General features: G+C 45.8%; 1 protein-coding gene across 2 annotated transcripts; it reads left to right on the top strand.

Annotated features, from left to right (window-relative positions):
- Positions 1-744: 744 nt before the first annotated feature.
- gas6 (growth arrest-specific 6) lies at positions 745-23,152 on the top strand. 2 transcript variants are annotated; one of them, XM_071330913.1, is made up of 15 exons: positions 745-1,428; positions 1,667-1,827; positions 4,828-4,852; positions 5,062-5,124; positions 9,751-9,873; positions 11,319-11,438; positions 11,512-11,634; positions 14,195-14,313; positions 17,841-17,959; positions 18,151-18,340; positions 18,652-18,816; positions 19,167-19,335; positions 19,442-19,581; positions 20,636-20,843; positions 21,481-23,152. In XM_071330913.1, the coding sequence occupies exons 1-15, from the start codon at positions 1,359-1,361 to the stop codon at positions 21,630-21,632; spliced, it is 1,947 nt and encodes a 648-aa protein (XP_071187014.1). In that variant the 5' UTR covers positions 745-1,358; the 3' UTR covers positions 21,633-23,152. The 2 variants fall into 2 exon arrangements, with proteins under 2 accessions (XP_071187014.1, XP_071187013.1); XM_071330912.1 differs by having other exon boundaries at positions 848-1,428; positions 19,439-19,581.
- Positions 23,153-23,201: the final 49 nt, after the last annotated feature.

Here is a 23,201-nt window from a genome sequence, read left to right as displayed (position 1 = left end):
GCATGGTCAGGTTGGGTTCATAAGAAAGCATTTCAGGGCAAAATCTACACTCATTGTATTCAAGCTCATGTGACAAATACAATGTGATTTTGATTTGATTCTGCTGTGACATTGTTCCACGACCTGACTCAGATCTGGACTAACAAGTGGAGGACATGGAAGAGAGAGAGAGACAGAGAGCTGCAACCTATACTTATGTTTCTTTATTTTCCCTTCCCATTCGTACTATTTGCAATTGCGAGAAAGAGAGAGAGAGAAACATGATTTCTGAGAAATCGCAACAGACTGTGAGTCAAAAAAAATAAGTGATTAGAAAAACAAAGTAACAGAGTTCTTGGCAGAGGGTATTTGTTGCGCAAATGTGAGCCTTAACACATAGAGAGAGAGACAAGATTTCTGAGAAATCATAACAGAAAGTGAGTCCAAAAAAAATAAAGAGAAATTCCGGGGATTGATGAGAAAATGACAGGAACGTTAAGGTTTAAAATAAACTGCTGGGGAGAAAGGAGGGGGGGGGGATCTGGGTCGAGATTTAGTTTTCAACTAATGTCCCAAACAGAGGTAGATTAGGTTCAGTTGTTTAATTTAGATTAGATTATTGTTTTCTTCCTGCGCTGCAGATGGCTATTCTGGTCCGCTCATACAGAAAGTAATAAAGGCCCATTGCACTATTGTGAAATACTTAAAAATGTTGTGTTGATTTAACATGAGGTGCAGCAACAGCCTCAGCACTCCTCCTTCCCTCTACGATGTCTGGCTATCGGCTAGGTTGGAATAGTCTGCTGTACAATGCCGAGGCTACGCAAAGTCACTGCAGGTAAATGGGCAGGGGCAGAAAGACTGCAGTCACACGTAGAGAGAGAAAGCGCTCCCATAGCACTGCCGAATGGCAGAGCAAAAGCGACTCTTCATTGCTAACTCCCGCCTGCGTGCATTCGACGTAACTTTTCAAAAAGCTACTCCCCTTCGGATGTGTAGGTTGTGTCCTTTGTCCACAGTTTGGGCTACTAGCTGGGTTTATTTTACGCCTGCTACGTTAGTAGTAGCTGGGCGAACCAAACGAGATGGGAGCGAAGTAGGTGGCTCGCTAGCTAGATAAGAGTGAAGGTTGGTCTGTCTGTACTGCAGTGGCTGTGGGTAGCCTTGGTTGTGGTATGCGGACTAAGTAGTTAGCTAGGATACGATTGAAGAAGGAAAACGCTGAGTTAGGTGTAACGGCATTCTCGCCTGCTGTGAAGTGAATGTTTGAACTTGCAGTGTGTTTTATACACGACTGCTACCTGGTTGCTAGCTAGAAGCGACATTGAACAGAGAGAGGGGAAAGGATCAACTTTCCAGCCTGACGCAGAACCGCAAACATGCAGATGACAGAGCTCCTTGCTTCAGGAACCTTCCTGATCCTGCTCCTTGTCCCGTGGTCCGACAGCCGTAAGTAAACAACAAAGCCCACTAAGCTATTGTTGGTACTGCGTGGGGATAACGTTATTTAGCTTGCCAGCTAGTTAATTGTTGTTGAATAATGTTATTTTTTTCTGCTTAGCTGATGCTTTGAAACCTCACGCCCAGGACTTTTTGTCAGTAAGTTAGGGGCTGGATCATTTTAACAACTAAAATGTATTAAGATAACTAATGGGAAATTCTGTTCTGTGCTTGTGGTTATTTTCAGTTTCCTTGTCCTCGGAAGAAGCTAACCAGTTCTTGAGGAGACACAGGAGAGCGAATCACGTTTTCGAGGAGACGAAACAAGGGCACCTGGAGCGAGAGTGTGTGGAAGAGAAGTGTAGCAAAGAGGAGGCGAGAGAAGTATTCGAGAACGACCCTGAAACGGTGAGTACACTACACACTTGATCGTGTCAAATCAAATGGCACTCATTGCACTTCTTACCATTGCATATAGACACGGACTAGCTGCGCACATTGGATTTGCCTTGCCGTAATTACTGATCCTATAGCCTACTTGTTTATAACATAACGATTCTGTGTATAGTGTTCAAGCTCCAAAATATGGGTATGACTAATTACTGACAAACACTTACCAGTCCAATCAAGATAGATATGACTAATTACTGGCAAACACTCACCAGTCCGATCAATTAATTGCGCAGTAGTGTTCCCTTTGTGTTCAACTAACACATTGGGCTTTGGGAAACATGCCAGATTGCGTACATTTGCATACTACTGTAAGGTTTGTGATTATGTAAATGATCCTGCTTCTGCGTGATGGGATCATACATGGGAGTGATTATGCTAATGAGCGCTGTACTGCTGTGTTTTTGATTGGTCCTCGGGGAGGCTGCTTACAGTAAGCGGATGGAAGGTGACTAGGGGGAATGTGTTTTAATGAATTCCAGACAGAGCAACAATGCACTCACACACAGGTTTTAATCTGGTGTGTGTCTGTCACACATGGCTCCTATCCCCTCAGGGTTATATACGTTAGGTCTAGGTTCTGCCAGCTAGCTTCATGACTGTGTTGAGCAGCCTCCAGTATCCATGCTATTAATAATTCTACATCCCAAATGCCTCCCTACTCCCTATACAGTGCACTACTTTTGACCAGGGCCCATAGGGATATCCAGTATAATTCTTCCTTGGTCAGTGTCATTTGGGAAGTAGACAATATGTAGATTGGCATATTAAACAGGCTTAATGCTGATCTGTAAATGTTGTCCATATATATTGTGATTGTTATAAGAAAAACATGTTTTTGTGAGGAAAGAGCTGGGGTGAAAGTGAGAGTGGAGAGGTGCATCAGGGTGAGAGGGTTTGTAATGGGCTCAGAGAGGTGTGTGTGCGTGTGCATAGGATGAGAGGAGGATGTGTGTGGTACTAGTGGTGGTGAGATCGGGGGGGTTGTAATGGGATCAGAGAGGAGGATGTGTGTGGTACTAGTGGTGGTGAGATCGGGGGGGTTTGTAATGGGATCAGAGAGGAGGATGTGTGTGGTACTAGTGGTGGTGAGATCGGGGGATTTGTAATGGGATCAGAGAGGAGGATGTGTGTGGTACTAGTGGTGGTGAGATCGGGGGGGTTGTAATGGGATCAGAGAGGAGGATGTGTGTGGTACTAGTGGTGGTGAGATCGGGGGGGTTGTAATGGGATCAGAGAGGAGGATGTGTGTGGTACTAGTGGTGGTGAGATCGGGGGGGGGGGTTGTAATGGGATCAGAGAGGAGGATGTGTGTGGTACTAGTGGTGGTGAGATCGGGGGGGGGTTGTAATGGGATCAGAGAGGAGGATGTGTGTGGTATTAGTGGTGGTGAGATCGGGGGGTGTAATGGGATCAGAGAGGAGGATGTGTGTGGTACTAGTGGTGGTGAGATCGGGGGGTTTGTAATGGGATCAGAGAGGAGGATGTGTGTGGTACTAGTGGTGGTGAGATCGGGGGGTTTGTAATGGGATCAGAGAGGAGGATGTGTGTGGTACTAGTGGTGGTGAGATCGGGGGGTTTGTAATGGGATCAGAGAGGAGGATGTGTGTGGTACTAGTGGTGGTGAGATCGGGGGGGGGGTTGTAATGGGATCAGAGAGGAGGATGTGTGTGGTACTAGTGGTGGTGAGATCGGGGGGGGGGGGTTGTAATGGGATCAGAGAGGAGGATGTGTGTGGTACTAGTGGTGGTGAGATCGGGGGGGGGGTTGTAATGGGATCAGAGAGGAGGATGTGTGTGGTACTAGTGGTGGTGAGATCGGGGGGTTTGTAATGGGATCAGAGAGGAGGATGTGTGTGGTACTAGTGGTGGTGAGATCGGGGGGGGGGGTTGTAATGGGATCAGAGAGGAGGATGTGTGTGGTACTAGTGGTGGTGAGATCGGGGGGGGGGGGGTTGTAATGGGATCAGAGAGGAGGATGTGTGTGGTACTAGTGGTGGTGAGATCGGGGGGTTGTATCGTGACAGGACTGCAGCCTCATTCACAGATCCATTATTCATTTTAAACGTGCCTATCTCTGACTCTGCAGTTCTCTCACAACGCTGCAGTTCCCTGGCTCTGCAGAGGGAGTGTTCCTGGTTACCATACCCCTAACCTAGTCTCCCTAGCAACGAAGAGTCTTCAATTGCAGCCTTAGTCTCTCTCTCTGCAGCAGTTGGAAAGTTTCTGCCTGTTCCCCTCCCTCTATCACACTCTACCTCTCAGATGAGATGTAGAAGGATAATGACGTTTTCGAAGTGTCTCAGTAGAACGACACACTGTCAGGAGTCTCTTATCTAAATGACCTTCCATTTACTGTTCTTCATCTTTCTCTTTCAGTGCAGCAGAACTCTCTGGAGAATCATGTCATTGTCCCATCAAGTCTTGTTCTAATTTTAAGTTTCCCCAGTTACCTCCATGTACTCTACTGTAGGCAGGAAGGAAGGAAGGAAGGAAGGAAGGAAGGAAGGAAGGAAGGTAGGCAGGTAGGCAGGTAGGCAGGTAGGCAGGCAGGCAGGCAGGCAGGTAGGAAGGCAGCTCGGTCCCAGAACTGTTTGTGCTCTAGCTAACTCCATTGCTGTCATAGTGAAACCAAAGACATGCTAACGAGTGACAAGGAGTTTATCATAATAGCACAAACAGACTGGCACCCGGGCTATTCTGCAGGAGAGAGAGTTGTAGAATGTAGACACATGTAGAACGTTCCCAGGAAGCCCTGGAGGGGCTACTAGTCTGTGATGCCACACCCCGTTAACATGAGATGACATGATGCATATCTATCATCAGACATACATTTAGTCTCAATCTGTCATGTTTGACCTCATAGTATTAAGAATAGACTGTTATCAAACATCACTAACAGCCTCTCTCCTTCTGTCCTCTCTCTGTCTGTCCTCTCTCCTTCTGTTCTCTCCTTCAGGACTACTTCTTTCCAAAGTACTTAGGTAAGTTTGGTTCCTGTTCCCAACCTCTTCAGCGTTGGGTGAGATTGTTATTTCTTGATTAGGATATTAGCATCTGTTGTATGGTGTTTAACTATTTTCTCTGCCCTGTCTCTCTCTCTCTGCCCTGTCTCTCTGCCCTGTCTCTCTCTCTCTCTCTCTCTGCCCTGTCTCTCTCTCTCTGCCCTGTCTCTGTCTCCCTCTCTGATTAGCGTGCATGGAGAAGTTCGGAGACACGGACAAGAAGAAACAAGACCTGATCACCTGTGTTCACAGTGAGTTCCTCGTCTGTCTGTCCTCCTGACTAGGGCTGCAGACAGACAAACTGACTCACGTACAGTAGATATGAGCATGTAGCTCCTCTCTCTCTCTACACCACTTTTATTTTACACCTCTTTCTATCATACTCATTTACCCTCTCTCTCCTCTCTCATTCACCCTCTCTCTCTCTCTTCTCTCCTCTCTTCTCTCATTCACCCTCTCTCTCTCTTTCTCCTCTCCTCTCTTTCACCCTCTCTCTCTCTCTCTCCTCTCTTTCACCCTCTCTCTCTCTCTTCTCTCCTCTCTCATTCACCCTCTCTCTCTCTCTCTCTTCTCTCCTCTCCTCTCTCATTCACCCTCTCTCTCTCTCTCTCTCTCTTCTCTCCTCTCCTCTCTCATTCACCCTCTCTCTCTTTCTCCTCTCCTCTCTTTCACCCTCTCTCTCTCTCTCTCTCTCTCCTCTCTTTCACCCTCTCTCCTCCTCTCTCATTCTCTCTCTCTCTCTCTCCCCCTCTCCCCTCTCTCCTCTCCTCCTCTCTCTCTCTCTCCTCCTCTCTCTCTCTCATTCCCTCTCTGTGTGGTTTATAAATGGTGCCTATGAGGAGCAGTGAGCACATAGTTCCTTCTGTTGGGCAGGGCAGGCTGCACTGCACCACCTCACTACTGCAGAACACTGAGAGAAAGTTATCTGATTTAAGGTGGAGAAGATGAGGAGGAATGTCTCTTCATGTCTATGGGTCAGTGTCTACTGGGCGTCAGCCAGCATGACGCGGCTAAACTGCTGCTGTGACTTTGAGACGGAGGGAGAGATGCGTGTGGAACTCTGCAGTAGTAACCAAGTGTGCGTGACACACCTCCTTTCAGCCTCACGCACTCCGTGACTGCAGATCTGAGATCAGTGACGTGAGCAGGCTGTGACGCCAGTGAGGGTGGGGGGGGGGGAAAGAGGAGGAGAGAGAATGGATAGAGTATTCTGCTGCATCAGGGCTGCTGAGACCCGGAGTGAGGGGGCCTGCCCATCCTGTCTGCTGATTGGTTGTTGGAACTATAGTCAGTCAGCCAGGGAGTTGCTATGACTCAGCCGTGTGTCCAGGACAGAGAGATTGTCGTCCCCCCCGTCAGCACACCGTCAGCAGTAATGGAAGGAGAAAGAACTGCAGGAACTACTAGTTTATATATAACACTCCAGGATGGAGAGACTGGGGAGGAGAGAGCGAGAGACTGGGGAGGAGAGAGCGAGAGACTGGGGAGGAGAGAGCGAGAGACTGGGGAGGAGAGAGCGAGAGACTGGGGAGGAGAGAGCGAGAGACTGGGGAGGAGAGAGCGAGAGACTGGGGAGGAGAGACAGGCAGTAGGGCTATTTATGCTGTCCTCAGAGATCCTGGGAGGGGGAAATTACTTTCTCTTTTTTTCAATGGCATCACAGCAGGCATTTTAGTCTGCCACAAATGGCACCCTATTCCCTATATAGTGCACTGCTTTAGATCAGGGCCGTTATCAATGGCATCACATGAGGCATTATATAGTAACATAGCGCTATGTACCTGCCTGGAACAGCCTGGCTAAGCACTTCACATTATATAAAGTTGAAGTCGGAAGTTTACATACACCTTTGCCAAATACATTTAAACTCAGTTTTTTACAAGTCCTGACATTTAATCCTAGTAAAAATTCCCTGTCTTAGGTCAGTTAGGATCACCACTTTATTTTAGGAATGTGAAATGTCAGAATAATAGTAGTGATTTATTTCAGCTTTTATTTCTTTCATCACATTCCCAGTGGGTCAGAAGTTTACATACACTCAATTAGTATTTGGTAGCATTGCCTTTAAATTGTTTAACTTTGGTCAAACGTTTCGGGTAGCCTTCCACAAGCTTCCCACAATAAGTTGGGTGAATTTTGGCCCATTATCCTGACAGAGCTGGTGTAACTGAGTCAGATTTGTAGGCCTCGCACATGCTTTTTCAGTTCTGCCCACAAATTTTCTATAGGATTGAGGTCAGGGCTTTGTGATGGCCACTCCAATACCTTGATTTTGTTGTCCTTAAGCCATTTTGCCACAACTTTGGAAGTATGCTTGGGGTCATTGTCCATTTGGAAGACCCATTTGCAACCAAGCTTTAACTTCCTGACTGATGTCTTGAGATGTTGCTTCAATATATCGACATAATTTTCCATCCTCATGATGCCATCTATTTTGTGAAGTGCCCCAGTCCCTCCTGCAGCAAAGCACCCCCACAACGTGATGCTGCCACCCCCGTGCTTCACGGTTGGGATGGTGTTCTTCGGCTTGCAAGCCTCTTCCTTTTTCCTCCAAACATAACGATGGTCATTATGGCCAAACAGTTCTATTTTTGTTTCATCAGACCAGAGGACATTTCTCCAAAAAGTACGATCTTTGTCCCCAAGTGCAGTTGCAAACCGTAGTCTGGCTTTTTTATGGCGGTTTTGGAGCAGTGGCTTTTTCCTTGCTGAGCGGCCTGTCAGGTTATATTGATATAAGACTCGTTTTATTGTGAATATAGATACTTTTGTACCTGTTTCCTCCAGCATCTTCACAAGGTCCTTGCTGTTCTGGGATTGATTTGCACTTTTCGCACCAAAGTACGTTCATCTCTAGGAGACAGAACGCGTCTGCTTCCTGAGCGGTATGACGGCTGTGTGGTACCTTCAGGTGTTTGGAAATTGCTCCCAAGGATGAACCAGACTTGTGGAGGTCAACTATTTTTTTTTCTGAGGTCTTGGCTGATTTCTTTTGATTTTCCCATGATGTCAAGCAAAGAGGCACTGAGTTTGTAGGTAGGCCTTGAAATACATCCACAGGTACACCTCCAATTGACTCAAATTATGTCAATTAGTCTATCAGAATCATTTTCTGGAATTTTCCAAGCTGTTTAATGGCACAGTCAACTTGGTGTATGTAAACTTCTGACCCACTGGAATTGTGATGCAGTGAATTATAAGTGAAATAATCTGTCTGTAAACAATTGTTGGAAAAATGACTTGTGTCATGCACAAAGTAGATGTCCTAACCGACTTGCCAAAACTATAGTTTGTTAACAAGAAATGTGTAGAGTGGTTGAAAAACACTTAGGTTGGAGTCATTAAAACTCGTATGTAAACTTACAGCTTCAACTGTAGTAACATAGAGCTATGTACCTGGCTAAAACACTTCACATTATATAGTAACATAGTGCTGTGTACCTGCCTGGACCAGCCTGGCTAAAACACTTCACATTATATAGTAACATAGAGCTATGTACCTGGCTAAAACACTTCACATTATATAGTAACATAGAGCTATGTACCTGGCTAAAACACTTCACATTATATAGTAACATAGTGCTATGTACCTGCCTAAAACACTTCACATTATATAGTAACATAGTGCTATGTACCTGCCTAAAACACTTCACATTATATAGTAACATAGAGCTATGTACTTGCCTAAAACACTTCACATTATATAGTAACATAGTGCTATGTACCTGCCTAAAACACTTCACATTATATAGTAACATAGAGCTATGTACCTGCCTAAAACACTTCACATTATATAGTAACATAGTGCTATGTACCTGCCTAAAACACTTCACATTATATAGTAACATAGTGCTATGTACCTGCCTGGACCAGCCTGGCTAAAACACTTCACATTATATAGTAACATAGTGCTGTGTACCTGCCTAAAACACTTCACATTATATAGTAACATAGAGCTATGTACCTGGCTAAAACACTTCACATTATATAGTAACATAGTGCTATGTACCTGGCTAAAACACTTCACATTATATAGTAACATAGTGCTATGTACCTGCCTAAAACACTTCACATTATATAGTAACATAGTGCTATGTACCTGCCTAAAACACTTCACATTATATAGTAACATAGAGCTATGTACCTGGCTAAAACACTTCACATTATATAGTAACATAGTGCTATGTACCTGGCTAAAACACTTCACATTATATAGTAACATAGTGCTATGTACCTGCCTAAAACACTTCACATTATATAGTAACATAGTGCTATGTACCTGCCTAAAACACTTCACATTATATAGTAACATAGTGCTATGTACCTGGCTAAAACACTTCACATTATATAGTAACATAGTGCTATGTACCTGCCTAAAACACTTCACATTATATAGTAACATAGTGCTATGTACCTGCCTAAAACACTTCACATTATATAGTAACATAGTGCTATGTACCTGCCTGGACCCGCCTGACTAAAACACTTCACATTATATAGTAACATAGTGCTATGTACCTGCCTGGACCAGCCTGGCTAAAACACTTCATATTATATAGTAACATAGTGCTATGTACCTGCCTAAAACACTTCACATTATATAGTAACATAGAGCTATGTACCTGCCTGGACCAGCCTGACTAAAACACTTCACATTATATAGTAACATAGTGCTATGTACCTTCACATCTATGACTTGCTGTACTGTAGGATGTTATTTCTCTGACAGGATGACCTCTAATGCTCTCTTTCTTTCTCTCCTCTCTCTCTCTCCCTCCCCTCTCTCTCTCTCTCCCCCCTCCCCTCTCTCTCTCTCTCTCCCCCCTCTCTCTCTCTCTTTCCCCCCTCTCTCTCTCTTTCCCTTCCCCCTCTCTCAGATATTCCAGACCAGTGCTCTCCGTCTCCCTGTAATCCTCGAGGTACGGTGCGCTGTGAGGACAAAAAGGGTGACTTCCTCTGCCACTGCTTCACTGGCTGGACAGGAGTCCATTGTGAGAAAGGTACTGTGCCATGATCTTCAGAAACACAGTGGACTTGTTCCACGTTGCAGCCCACTGGCTGATCTACAAATCACCTGGCATCATAAATAACTACTCCTTACTAGTTAGAGATCAGTCAGTCACAATTTACCCACAATACATCCCTGTGTATTGTGATGCTGAGGAATACGGCCAGTGTATTGGGTACATAGAGCCTGGCCACATGGTCAGGGAGAAGTCCTAGGGCTACTGTGTATTGTTTGTCAGGCCAACTTGTCACACATACAAAGTGACAGAGGTGGGGGACAGAGAGGATTTTCTGCAGTGTCACATTGTCTCCAGCATGTGACAATGATCGGTACAGGGTGTGTCCTGTCTGACCTTGATTTGGATAGACAGTGACTAAGCCACTAAGCTATCTCCATCCACACAGACACACACACGCCATCCCTGGAATGCCACTGGGTTGTGGTTGGGCTCTGTGTGAGTTGTCTATATGTCTCTGCCCGCTGTCTGTCTCTCCCTCCCTTTCTCTATATGTCGGTCAGGTCAATATGGACTGGATGTGCAGGAAGTGAACCGGTCACATGTAGAGCAGGCTGAGAAGTCACATGACCCTGCGAAGAGAAGGTCAGCGCTGGGCTGGTGACCTGTCTCTACAGAGGGGGCTGGTGACCTGTCTCTACAGAGGGGGAGGGGGCTGGTGACTGGTGACCTGTCTCTACGGAGGGGGCTGGTGACCTGTCTCTACAGAGGGGGAGGGGGCTGGTGACCTGTCTCTACAGAGGGGGAGGGGGCTGGTGACCTGTCTCTACAGAGGGGGAGGGGGCTGGTGACCTGTCTCTACAGAGGGGGAGGGGGCTGGTGACCTGTCTCTACAGAGGGGGAGGGGGCTGGTGACCTGTCTCTACGGAGGGGGAGGGGGCTGGTGACCTGTCTCAGTGTGAATGCCTCCTGCACTGCTGCTGTCTGTTTCCCAAATGACCCCTATTCCTGATTATAGTGCACTACTTTTGACCAGAACACCATGGGAATAGGGAGCCATTTGGAATGCAGACTCCATGGCTCACTTTTCTGTGGTGACTCATCCTGCCACCGAGCTGTTGGTCTGCGGGGGAAAACACAACGTGTCTGACTGACTCTGAGGCGGAGGCTTTTCCACTGGCCAACCACAAGTACACAGAAACCATTCAGCTCATCAGAGCTGTCACTCAGGACTAACGGGTCCCAAATAAGTGGCGTTTTTCTAAATATAAACCGGCAAAAAGAGACGTGTGTGTGTGTGATTTATTTAGTTAAGACATGGTCTTTCATCGTGTGTATAAACGTTGATTGACGTGTACAAACGTTTTGATCAGAACTCACATTAAAGTGTCATGCGACACTTAGCTATGTTCAATGTAGTTGTTGGATAAAATGATTGGTTCATATTGTCACATGTCCTCTGTCTCTCCTGTGATTGACAGATGTCAACGAGTGCAACAAGAGGAATGGAGGATGTGACCACGAGTGTAACAACACTATGGGTAGCTACCATTGCTCCTGTCGCCGCGGTTACATGCTGGTCGGACGCCAGATGTGTAACGGTAAGACACACACACACACACACACCTTACCTGAAGGAAGTATTGAACTGTCCTCACTGTGTGTGTGTTTCAGACGTGGATGAGTGCCAGGATCCAGGTACGTGTGGGACAGCGAGGTGTGTGAACCAGGATGGAGCCTATGACTGTCTGTGTGAGACGGGATACGTTTACGACAACAACACCAAGACCTGCCTAGGTGAGCAGTACACCAAAAACACATTACTCAGTACTGACACATTATATACAAGTAATACATATACATACTATAATGTATAGAATACATTATATACAGTGCATTCAAAGTATTCAGGTCCCTTGACTTTTTCCACATTTTGTTACGTTACAGCCTTATTCTAAAGTTGATTAAAAATAAACCGTATGTCATCAATCTACACACAATACCCCATAATGACATCACAATACCCCATAATGACATCACAATACCCCATAATGACATCACAATACCCCATAATGACAAAGCAAAAACAGGTTTTTAGAAATGTTTGCAAATGTATTGAAAATAAAAAACAGAAATACCTTATTTACACAAGTATTCAGACCCTTTGCTATGAGACTCAACATTGAGCTCTGGTGCATCCTGTTTCCACTGATCATCCTTGAGATGTTGCTACAACTTGATTGGAATCCACCTGTGGTAAATTGAATTGATTGGACATGATTTGGAAAGTCACACACCTGTCTATATAATGTCCCACAGTTGACAGTGCATGTCAGAGCAAAAACCAAGCCATGATGTCGAAGGAATTGTCCGTAGAGCTCCGAGACAGGATTGTGTCGAGGCACAGATCTGGGGAAAGGTACCAAAACATTTCTGCAGCATTGAAGGTCCCCACGAACACAGTGGCCTCCATCATTCTTAAATGGAAGAAGTATGGAATCACCAAGAATCTTCCTAGAGCTGGCTGCCCGGCCAAACTGAGCAATCGGGGGCGAAGGGCCTTGGTCAGGGAGGTGGCCAAGAACCCGATGGTCACTCTGACAGAGTTCCTCTGTGGAGATGGAAGAACCTTCCAGTAGGACAACCAACTCTGCAGCACTCCACCAATCAGGCCTTTATGGTAGAGTGACTAGACGGAAGCCACTCCTCAGTAGAAGGCACATGACAGCCCACTTGGATTCTCTGGTATGATGAAACCAAGATTGAACTCTTTGGCCTGAATGCCAAGGGTCACGTCTGGAGGAAGCCTGGCATCATCCCTACGGTGAAGCGTGGTGGTGGCAGCATCATGCTGTGGGGATGTTTTTCAGCGGCAGGAACTGGAAGACTAGTCAGGATCGAGGGAAAGATGAACGGAACCAAGTACACAGAGATCCTTGATGAAAACCTGCTCTAGAGTGATCAGGACCTCAGACTGGGGAAAAGGGTTCACCTTCCAACAGGAAAATGAGTCTCTGAATGTCCTTGAGTGGCCCAGCCAGAGCCCGGACTTCAACCCAATCAAACATCTCTGGAGAGACCTGAAAATAGCTGTGCAGCAACACTCCCCAACCACCCTGACAGATCTTGAGAGGATCTGCAGAGAAGAATGGGAGAAACTCCCCAAATACAGGTGTGCCAAGCTTGTAGCTTCATACCCAAGAAGACTTGAGGCTGTAATCGCTGCCAAAGTTGCTTCAACAAAGTACTGAGTTTTTTTTTAAAGTCAAGGCGTCTGAAGACATTCCTTAATGCAGTGTGTGTATATATATGTCACACAGCCAGCTAGCTAGTTTAGTGGTGCAGCCAGCTGTGTTGTAGAGCCAGCTAGCTGGTCTAGTGGTGCAGCTAGCTGTGTTGTAGAGCCAGCTAGCTAGTCTAGTGGTGCAGCCAGCTGTCATTCATAATTACCAACACACGCACACTGTCATACACACATACATATGCCAGTGGAGGCTGGTGGGAGGCGCTATAGAAGGACCGGCTCATTGTAATGGAACGGAGTCCAACGTGGTTTCCATACGTTTCATGTTTTTGGACCATTCCAGTCATTTACAATGAGCCTGTCCTCCAATAGCTCCTCCTACCAGCCTCCACTGACATACACAATCTCTCTCACACACACTCTGAGACACACACACACACAGACGACTGCCTCGACTGCCAAAGTAAGCTGTTAGCGCGTCATCTTTTTATTTATAGTCAAAACATTCAGTTTCTTTTTTTTTTGAAGACCGATCTCTATCTGCACGACATCCTCTCCTGCCAAACGCTCAATGGTCCTTTTAAAATGTCATTGGGAAATGTAATCCTAGTCTTTTATTGGTTAAACAAGTTTGTTCCTGTCTTGCATTCTACTTACTGAGAGGGAGGGAGGGAGGGAAAGCGGGGGAGGGAAGAGAGGGAGGGAGGGAAAGCGGGGGAGGGAAGGTGGGAGGCGGTCACACAGTCACTCTTTAGAAGAACTAACATTTATCCATCCGTATCATAATAAACCTCATGGCCTTCTAAGGTCATTCAGACACAGGGACAGACGTTCTGGCTTCATCCCAAATGGTTCCCCATTCCCTATGTAGTGCACTACTTTAGACCCCGGCTGTAGGGGAATAGGGTGCCATTTGGGACATGGTTCGGTTGACATCAGGAGAAATCTAAGTCAGGAGTTGTTCCTCCATCTGTTGATGCTGATAACATTTTAGAGATGTTGTTTTTCACTTCAGCGGTTTTCTCCCCCAGCCTTGTCTGGGGGGTTGTAGTTCCAGAGATGGACCAATGGACACCCTTCTCTCTCTGTTTTTTCCCTCCCTCTCTCTGTCAGATGTGGACGAGTGTGAGCAGGGAGTGTGTGAGGAGTGTGTGAACACACCCGGTAGTTTCCGGTGTTTCTGTGACGGTCGGCAGGGCAAGAAGTTGAGCCACGACCTCAGGAGCTGTCAGGTAAAAAGTCCCCACTCACATTATCAAGACCTGTAGGAAACATTATCAAGACCTGTAGGAAACATTATCAAGACCTGTAGGAAACATTATCAATACCTGTAGGAAACATTATCAAGACCTGTAGGAAACATTATCAAGACCTGTAGGAAACATTATCAAGACCTGTAGGAAACATTATCAAGACCTGTAGGAAACATTATCAAGACCTGTAGGAAACATTATCAAGACCTGTAGGAAACATTATCAAGACCCGTAGGAAACATTATCAAGACCCGTAGGAAACATGATCAAGACCTGTAGGAAACATGATCAAGACCTGTAGGAAACATGATCAAGACCCGTAGGAAACATTATCAAGACCTGTAGGAAACATGATCAAGACCCGTAGGAAACATTATCAAGACCTGTAGGAAACATGATCCCGACCCGTAGGAAACATGATCAAGACCCGTAGGAAACATTATCCAGACCTGTAGGAAACATTATCCAGACCTGTAGGAAACATTATCAAGACCTGTAGGAAACATTAAGACCTGTAGGAAACATTAAGACCTGTAGGAAACATTAAGACCTGTAGGAAACATTAAGACCTGTAGGAAACATTAAGACCTGTAGGAAACATTATCAAGACCTGTAGGAAACATTAAGACCTGTAGGAAACATTAAGACCTGTAGAAAACATTATCAAGACCCGTAGGAAACATTATCAAGACCCGTAGGAAACATTATCAAGACCTGTAGGAAACATTATCAAGACCTGTAGGAAACATGATCAAGACCCGTAGGAAACATTATCAAGACCTGTAGGAAACATTATCCCGACCCGTAGGAAACATGATCAAGACCCGTAGGAAACATTATCCAGACCTGTAGGAAACATTATCCAGACCTGTAGGAAACATTATCAAGACCTGTAGGAAACATTAAGACCTGTAGGAAACATTAAGACCTGTAGGAAACATTAAGACCTGTAGGAAACATTAAGACCTGTAGGAAACATTAAGACCTGTAGAAAACATTATCAAGACCTGTAGGAAACATTATCAAGACCTGTAGGAAACATTATCAAGACCTGTAGAAAACATTATCAAGACCCGTAGGAAACATTATCAAGACCCGTAGGAAACATTATCAAGACCCGTAGGAAACATTATCAAGACCTGTAGGAAACATTATCAAGACCTGTAGGAAACATGATCAAGACCCGTAGGAAACATGATCAAGACCTGTAGGAAACATGATCAAGACCCGTAGGAAACATTATCAAGACCTGTAGGAAACATTATCCCGACCCGTAGGAAACATGATCAAGACCCGTAGGAAACATTATCCAGACCTGTAGGAAACATTATCCAGACCTGTAGGAAACATTATCAAGACCTGTAGGAAACATTAAGACCTGTAGGAAACATTAAGACCTGTAGGAAACATTAAGACCTGTAGGAAACATTAAGACCTGTAGGAAACATTAAGACCTGTAGGAAACATTAAGACCTGTAGGAAACATTAAGACCTGTAGAAAACATTATCAAGACCTGTAGGAAACATTAAGACCTGTAGGAAACATTATCAAGACCCGTAGAAAACATTATCAAGACCCGTAGGAAACATTATCAAGACCCGTAGGAAACATTATCAAGACCTGTAGGAAACATTATCAAGACCTGTAGGAAACATGATCAAGACCCGTAGGAAACATTATCAAGACCTGTAGGAAACATTATCCCGACCCGTAGGAAACATGATCAAGACCCGTAGGAAACATTATCCAGACCCGTAGGAAACATTATCCAGACCTGTAGGAAACATTATCAAGACCTGTAGGAAACATTAAGACCTGTAGGAAACATTAAGACCTGTAGAAAACATTATCAAGACCTGTAGGAAACATTAAGACCTGTAGGAAACATTAAGACCTGTAGGAAACATTATCAAGACCTGTAGAAAACATTATCAAGACCTGTAGGAAACCTTATCAAGACCTGTAGGAAACCTTATCAAGACCTGTAGGAAACCTTATCAAGACCTGTAGGAAACCTTATCAAGACCTGTAGGAAACCTTATCAAGACCTGTAGGAAACCTTATCAAGACCTGTAGGAAACATTATCAAGACCTGTAGGAAACATTATCAAGACCTGTAGGAAACATTATCAAGACCTGTAGGAAACATTATCAAGACCTGTAGGAAACATTAAGACCTGTAGAAAACATTATCAAGACCTGTAGGAAACATTAAGACCTGTAGAAAACATTATCAAGACCTGTAGGAAACATTAAGACCTGTAGGAAACATTATCAAGACCTGTAGGAAACCTTATCAAGACCTGTAGGAAACCTTATCAAGACCTGTAGGAAACCTTATCAAGACCTGTAGGAAACCTTATCAAGACCTGTAGGAAACATTATCAAGACCTGTAGGAAACATTATCAAGACCTGTAGGAAACATTATCAAGACCTGTAGGAAACATTATCAAGACCTGTAGGAAACATTAAGACCTGTAGAAAACATTATCAAGACCTGTAGGAAACATTAAGACCTGTAGGAAACATTAAGACCTGTAGGAAACATTAAGACCTGTAGAAAACATTATCAAGACCTGTAGGAAACATTAAGACCTGTAGAAAACATTATCAAGACCTGTAGGAAACATTAAGACCTGTAGAAAACATTATCAAGACCTGTAGGAAACATTATCAAGACCTGTAGGAAACATTATCAAGACCTGTAGAAAACATTATCAAGACCTGTAGAAAACATTATCAAGACCTGTAGGAAACATTAAGACCTGTAGAAAACATTATCAAGACCTTACCTGTAGAAAACACCCCCCATTTATTAGTCCGCGATTCAATCAAAGGTTCATTATCGACAAGCAGCACTGTACTCTAGACCAGGGCTGCCCAACCAGGGCTGCCCAACCAGGGCTGCCCAACCAGGGCTGCCCAACCCTCTTCCTGGAGATCTACCGTCCTGTGGATTTTCAGTCTACTAGCTACTTCCAGACACAAATGGGAGAACACCTCACTCTGAGCATGTTACTCATCGTAGACACTAATGGGAGAACACCTCACTCTGAGCATGTTACTCATCGTAGACACTAATGGGAGAACACCTCACTCTGAGCATGTTACTCATCGTAGACACTAATGGGAGAACACCTCACTCTGAGCATGTTACTCATCGTAGACACTAATGGGAGAACACCTCACTCTGAGCATGTTACTCATCGTAGACACTAATGGGAGAACACCTCACTCTGAGCATGTTACTCATCGTAGCAGAGCTGGTTAGGCTGTTTTCATGTTATCCAGAGCGTTGGTGACTGTAACTGTGCTGCTGGCAACAATTTAATTATGTTTTTTTGCCGACATTTACTGACACTGGTTATATTCAACGCTGTAGCGCGTTCCTAAATTCCTCAGTTATTCTGCGCTCTGAAATCGGAGTAGATGGCCAGAGCGAATTTACGGCTGCATCACTAGACTCTCTTCCCCCCCCCCCCTCTCTCTCCTACCCCTCTGCAGGAGATCACAACATGTGTCTCTCTCACCATGAAGAGGAACTCCCGTTCCCTCTACCTGGGCCGGATGTTCAGCGGTGTCCCAGTGGTCAGGCTACGCTTCCGCAGGAGAGTCCAGACTGGGTAGGCCTTACCTTTGACCTCTAACCTTTTAACCTTACCAGTCTCCTGAGGTGTCAACCTCTTTTCCAAGAGAGACCTGGAAAGATGCCAGCAAGGCAAAAGCATTTTAAGGGTTTGTAGTTCCAACCATAGTCTTGTACCATTGTAGAATTATATTACATTCTGTCTTTATCTCTCACTCCCTCCTCTAGCTTCTCAGCTGAGTTTGACCTCCGTACCTTTGACCCGGAGGGGGTCATCTTCTTCGCTGGTGGTCACCTGAACAGTTCCTGGATTGTTCTGGCAATGCATCATGGGAAACTGGAGCTGCAGCTGAGGTACGGGGCGGTCAGCCGGGTCACCAGCAGCGGGCCCGTCGTCAACGACGGACAGTGGAGAAAGGTCAGAGGTTATTCCGGGGTTTACAAAGGGGGGGAGGGGTAACTTATGGGTTGGGTCTCAATAGTCTAAAGTGGCATCTCCTCTCCAGAGGGGTCGTTGACTCAGGCTTGCATCCCAAATGCCCCCTTATTCCCTATGTAGCGCACTACTTTTTGGAGGAGGTGTTACTGGTGACCTGGTCAGAATGTATAGGAAATAGGATATAATTTAGGATATAATAGGATATAATTTGGGACTGAGACACTAGGATAAGAACGTGTCAAATGTTTTTTTAACAATTTGAGCTCCTGTCTTTTCTGATTGGTCTGTAGATCTCAGTGGAGGAGCAGGGGCGGAGTCTGGTGATAAAGATTGACAGGGAGGCGGTGATGAAGATAGCTGTGAATGGAGATCTGTTCACCCTGAAGAAAGGCTTGCATGAACTCAACCTGACTGTAGGGGGCGTCCCTTTCAAAGAGGACAGTCTCATCAACCAGGTTAGGGGGGTGGGGTATGTTCTCTCTAGAATCTCTGTTATGGGGAGATGTGTGTGTTGGGTTCTCTGCCTAATGTGTGTGTGTGTGTGTTGGGTTCTCTGCCTAATGTGTGTGTGTGTGTGTTGGGTTCTCTGCCTAATGTGTGTGTGTGTGTGTTGGGTTCTCTGCCTAATGTGTGTGTGTGTGTTGGGTTCTCTGCCTAATGTGTGTGTGTGTGTTGGGTTCTCTGCCTAATGTGTGGGTGTGTGTGTGTTGTGTTCTCTGCCTAATGTGTGTGTTGGGTTCTCTGCCTAATGTGTGTGTGTGTTGGGTTGGGTTCTCTGCCTAATGTGTGTGTGTGTGTTCTCCAGGTGAACCCGAGGTTTGATGGCTGTATGCGCGAGTGGCGCTGGTTAACAGGAGAGGATACGTCCATTCAGGAGACCATCAAGTCTAATGACAACATGCAGTGTTTCAGTACAGAAAACCCCGGAACCTATTACCCTGGGACAGGCTTCGCTCTGTTCAACATCACATACGGTGGGTCTGTTGTGTGTGTGTGTGTGTCTCTATGCATCTTCTGATTTGTATGTATGGTTTACACATTTACCTGTGTGTGTATAACCACATCTCTCTCCCCCAGCAGAGTCCCAGTCTCTGAGTATCCAGCTGACTCTGAGACCAGCCTCCACTGTTGGGGTTCTATTGGCTCTGGTTTATCAGGACAGCGTGCCTCTCTCCATCTCTCTCTCCGACTACCACAGAGACAACCAGGAGTGGCGGGAGGTGAGATGTTACTTTGGCCCCACGTTGTCGGTCTGTCTGACTCTGTGTCTGACTCAGTTTGCTTTATTGGCATGATGTGACAATGTAGATATTGCCAAAGCTTACTTTGGAGATTTACTATATAACAGAATTCAAATAATAATAATCAATATTGTCAGGGACAACAGTAACAACAATCAAGGGTCAAAATAACCATTGAATGATAACAGTAGAGGACATGTGCAGGTTGGTTGGTCAGTCAGACACTGTCCCTCATCTTATGGCAGGCAGCAATGTAGTGCGCTGCCAACCCACAGATATCTGCGTCCTCCCTCAACAGGACGGGTAGCCTATCCTCAGCAGAGAGGTCTTTGAAACCTTGAATAAGGGTTTCATATTTGGGGAAATGACACTCTCTAATTGTTTTATATTTTTTACATTTTGTCAGAAAATGCAGCTCCGTTTCAGGTTCTGCTGTTGTGCAGTGGTTGCACAGCCTTTCCTCTACTGGGAGCCAGGTTTTCCTGTGTCTACCCTTCTCAATGGCAAGGCTGTGCTCACTGAGCCTGTACTTTGTCAAGGTTTTTCTAAGGTTTTGATCAGTAACCATGGTCAAATAGTTAGCCACAGTGTACTGTCGATTTAGGGCCAGATAGCACTGCATTTTGGTTTGTTTGTGCTTGTGTTTCCCAATAAGCAATGTAGTTTTGTTTTGACTGTGTTGTAATTTGTTTTATTCTGATTGATTGGATGTTCTGGTCCTGAGGCTTCAGTGTGTTAGTAGAACAGGTTTGTGAACTCAGGATCAGCTGGATGAGGGGACTCTCTTCTTTGGTCAGCTCTTGGCATTGCAGGGCTTGGTAGTGATATGTGTCACTGTATGTTTCCAAAACTGAATTGCTCTTTTTTTAGTTTTTATTATTAATGGATATTGGTCTAATTCTGCCCTGCATACATGGCTGTCTGACTCGCTGTCTGACTCGCTGTCTGACTCCGACTCTGTCCGTATTAATTCATGTTTTGTTTGTCTCGAGTGTGATGTCTGTCTGACTGTCTCTTTCTCTCTCCCCCCCAGTATGTTCTGGTTGCTGTGGGTGATGTGATCGTGGCCAGCGCCCCGGCCTTCCTGTGTGATGCAGAGGTTCATGAGGTCAATGTGACGGTCAGTGGGAACCTGACCATACTAGAGGTGGACGGTCAGCCTGGACAGAGTCACACCACACCTGGACAGGAGACGGTTGACCTCAGTCTGCCTTCAACCACCTTTATAGGAGGGCTCCCCGGTGAGTTAGACGGGTATAGAAGGGCTCCCCGGTGAGGTAGACGGGTATAGGAGGGCTCCCCGGTGAGGTAGACGGGTATAGGAGGGCTCCCCGGTGAGGTAGACGGGTATAGGAGGGCTCCCCGGTGAGTTAGACGGGTATAGGAGGGCTCCCCGGTGAGTTAGACAGGTATAGGAGGGCTCCCCGGTGAGGTAGACGGGAATAGGAGGGCTCCCCGGTGAGGTAGACGGGAATAGGAGAGCTCCCCGGTGAGGTAGACGGGTATAGGAGGGCTCCCCGGTGAGGTAGACGGGAATAGGAGGGCTCCCCGGTGAGGTAGACGGGTATAGGAGGGCTCCCCGGTGAGGTAGACGGGTATAGGAGGGCTCCCCGGTGAGGTAGACGGGTATAGGAGGGCTCCCCGGTGAGGTAGACGGGAATAGGAGGGCTCCCCGGTGAGATAGACGGGAATAGGCAGAGAGAGACATGCAACAACACACACTCATTACTACTGTACTCTAGACAAACACCCAGTTACAAACAAAGAGCCTCACTGACACACACACACAGTTTCGCCATTACCATTAAAACCACTTCAACTGGTGTCATTAATTTCAGTTCTGACCCCTGACCCTGTGACCTCTAACCCCTGTACCAGACGTGCCCCTGGTGTCGACCCTGGTGTCGTCTTTCTACCGCGGCTGCATGGAGGTGACGATCAACGGCCTGGCTCTGGACCTGGACGAGGCCTTCCACAAACACAACGACATCCGCTCCCACTCCTGCCCTCTGCTGGGGGGGGCCTTGTGACCGCTGCAGTCCCCTTCAGCCCCGTCCTCACTGGAGTCGGGGGAAGTTGCCCCTAGACACTGATCTTGGGTCAGGTTGACATTTCCCCCCACAAATAGTTAAGGTTAGGATTAGGGGGAGTGGAAGCTGATCCTAGATCTGTAGCAAGGGGAAACTTCCCCCCTGTCCACTACAGTCCACCATAACCCACAGGGCCTTAACCTAAGCAAGGAATGAGTCCCAAATAGCACTCTATTCCCTATATGACCCCTATGGGTTCTGGTCAAAACTAGTGCACTATTTAGGGAATAGGGTGCCATTTGGGATGTACCCAGGAGCTGGCCGAGTGGCCAACCCTTCTCCCGGCCAACCCTTCTCCCGGCCAACCCTTCTCCCGGCCAACCCTCAGTCATTCTACTCTCAGCGTGATTGAATGTAGGAGCAGCACTCTCACATCCGAGGTTACAGATGCCTTGCAGAATTCAGTGATATCTTGAAAAGTAAAATCCAATATCTCACACTGCTCTTGCCAGTATCTTTTAGTGTAATAAGCTTATGTATCGGCCTCACGGCTTTCGTCAGAGCTAACGGTGATCAAACTGGATCCATAAGTGGAATAGCTGGCAGTACTCCAGAAGAGGTTTGGTAAACTGACCCAGTCCCTTGTGGAACAAAACCTAATAAGGTGTGTGGGGGTGTATTCAGTAGCACAAGGCTTTGTTGTTGTAAAACTTGCACACCATCGCAGGTAAAAATGGACTGAGTTTAATAAAAACATCTGTTCGGTGCTTTCCAAATTAATGCAAACTTAGTTTACCTGCAATTTAGCTCTGCACACTGCCTACAGATTACAACATAGGGCTAGGCCTTCTCTTAATATGACCCCATTAAAAAAAACTTCCTTACCCTCCCAAACCATGCTTCTAGTCCTCTACAGTTACATCCACCCACCCTCAGCCAATGAAACACTCCATAATGTCCCCCTGTCACATGCCCCTCCCTCCTTCCCTCAGTATCACCAATCAGCACACGCCAGGAACACACTTTAAGCCAATCAGATGAGGCTAATTAACATGCAGTAACCAATCAGACACACAGGGGGAGGGAGCACTGCTTCACCACACTGAGCTACTGAGAGAATAGGAGTGTAAGCGCTGTAATATACTGTATGTGTAAATAATGTGACTAAATGCTTTTTAGAAAAAATACGAAAGAAAGAAGAAAAAAAACGACCTCAACGCATCGAGATAGTCATCCAAAACGGTTTCACTTCTCTAAAGAATGTCAGAAGAACAAAGAACATAATCTTTCATTATTTCATTAGGCCAGAAAGGGCTGCGGTATTTCCTCCTCTGGGATCTAGAGTTTCTGATGAATTTCACAATGGAGCGGTCGATGGAGGTTTTCTCTTCTGTGTTATTATACTATAGGTTTGTTTGGCTGGTGATTTGTTCACCTGTCTTTTTAGTCTTTACATCCCTGATCACATCAATTCAGTCTGTTTGAAAACTTAATAAAGATGATGGCATGGAGTTTTAAAACTGGTTGTGGAGAGATTTATTTTTAGTATATTTTTTTCATTGTGCTGCT

The sequence above is a fragment of the Salvelinus alpinus genome, chromosome 10 (assembly GCF_045679555.1).
Source record: "Salvelinus alpinus chromosome 10, SLU_Salpinus.1, whole genome shotgun sequence".
Lineage (NCBI taxonomy): Eukaryota > Metazoa > Chordata > Actinopteri > Salmoniformes > Salmonidae > Salvelinus > Salvelinus alpinus.
Note: the sequence above shows the minus strand (reverse complement) of the source record. Positions and strands in the feature narration are given on the sequence as shown.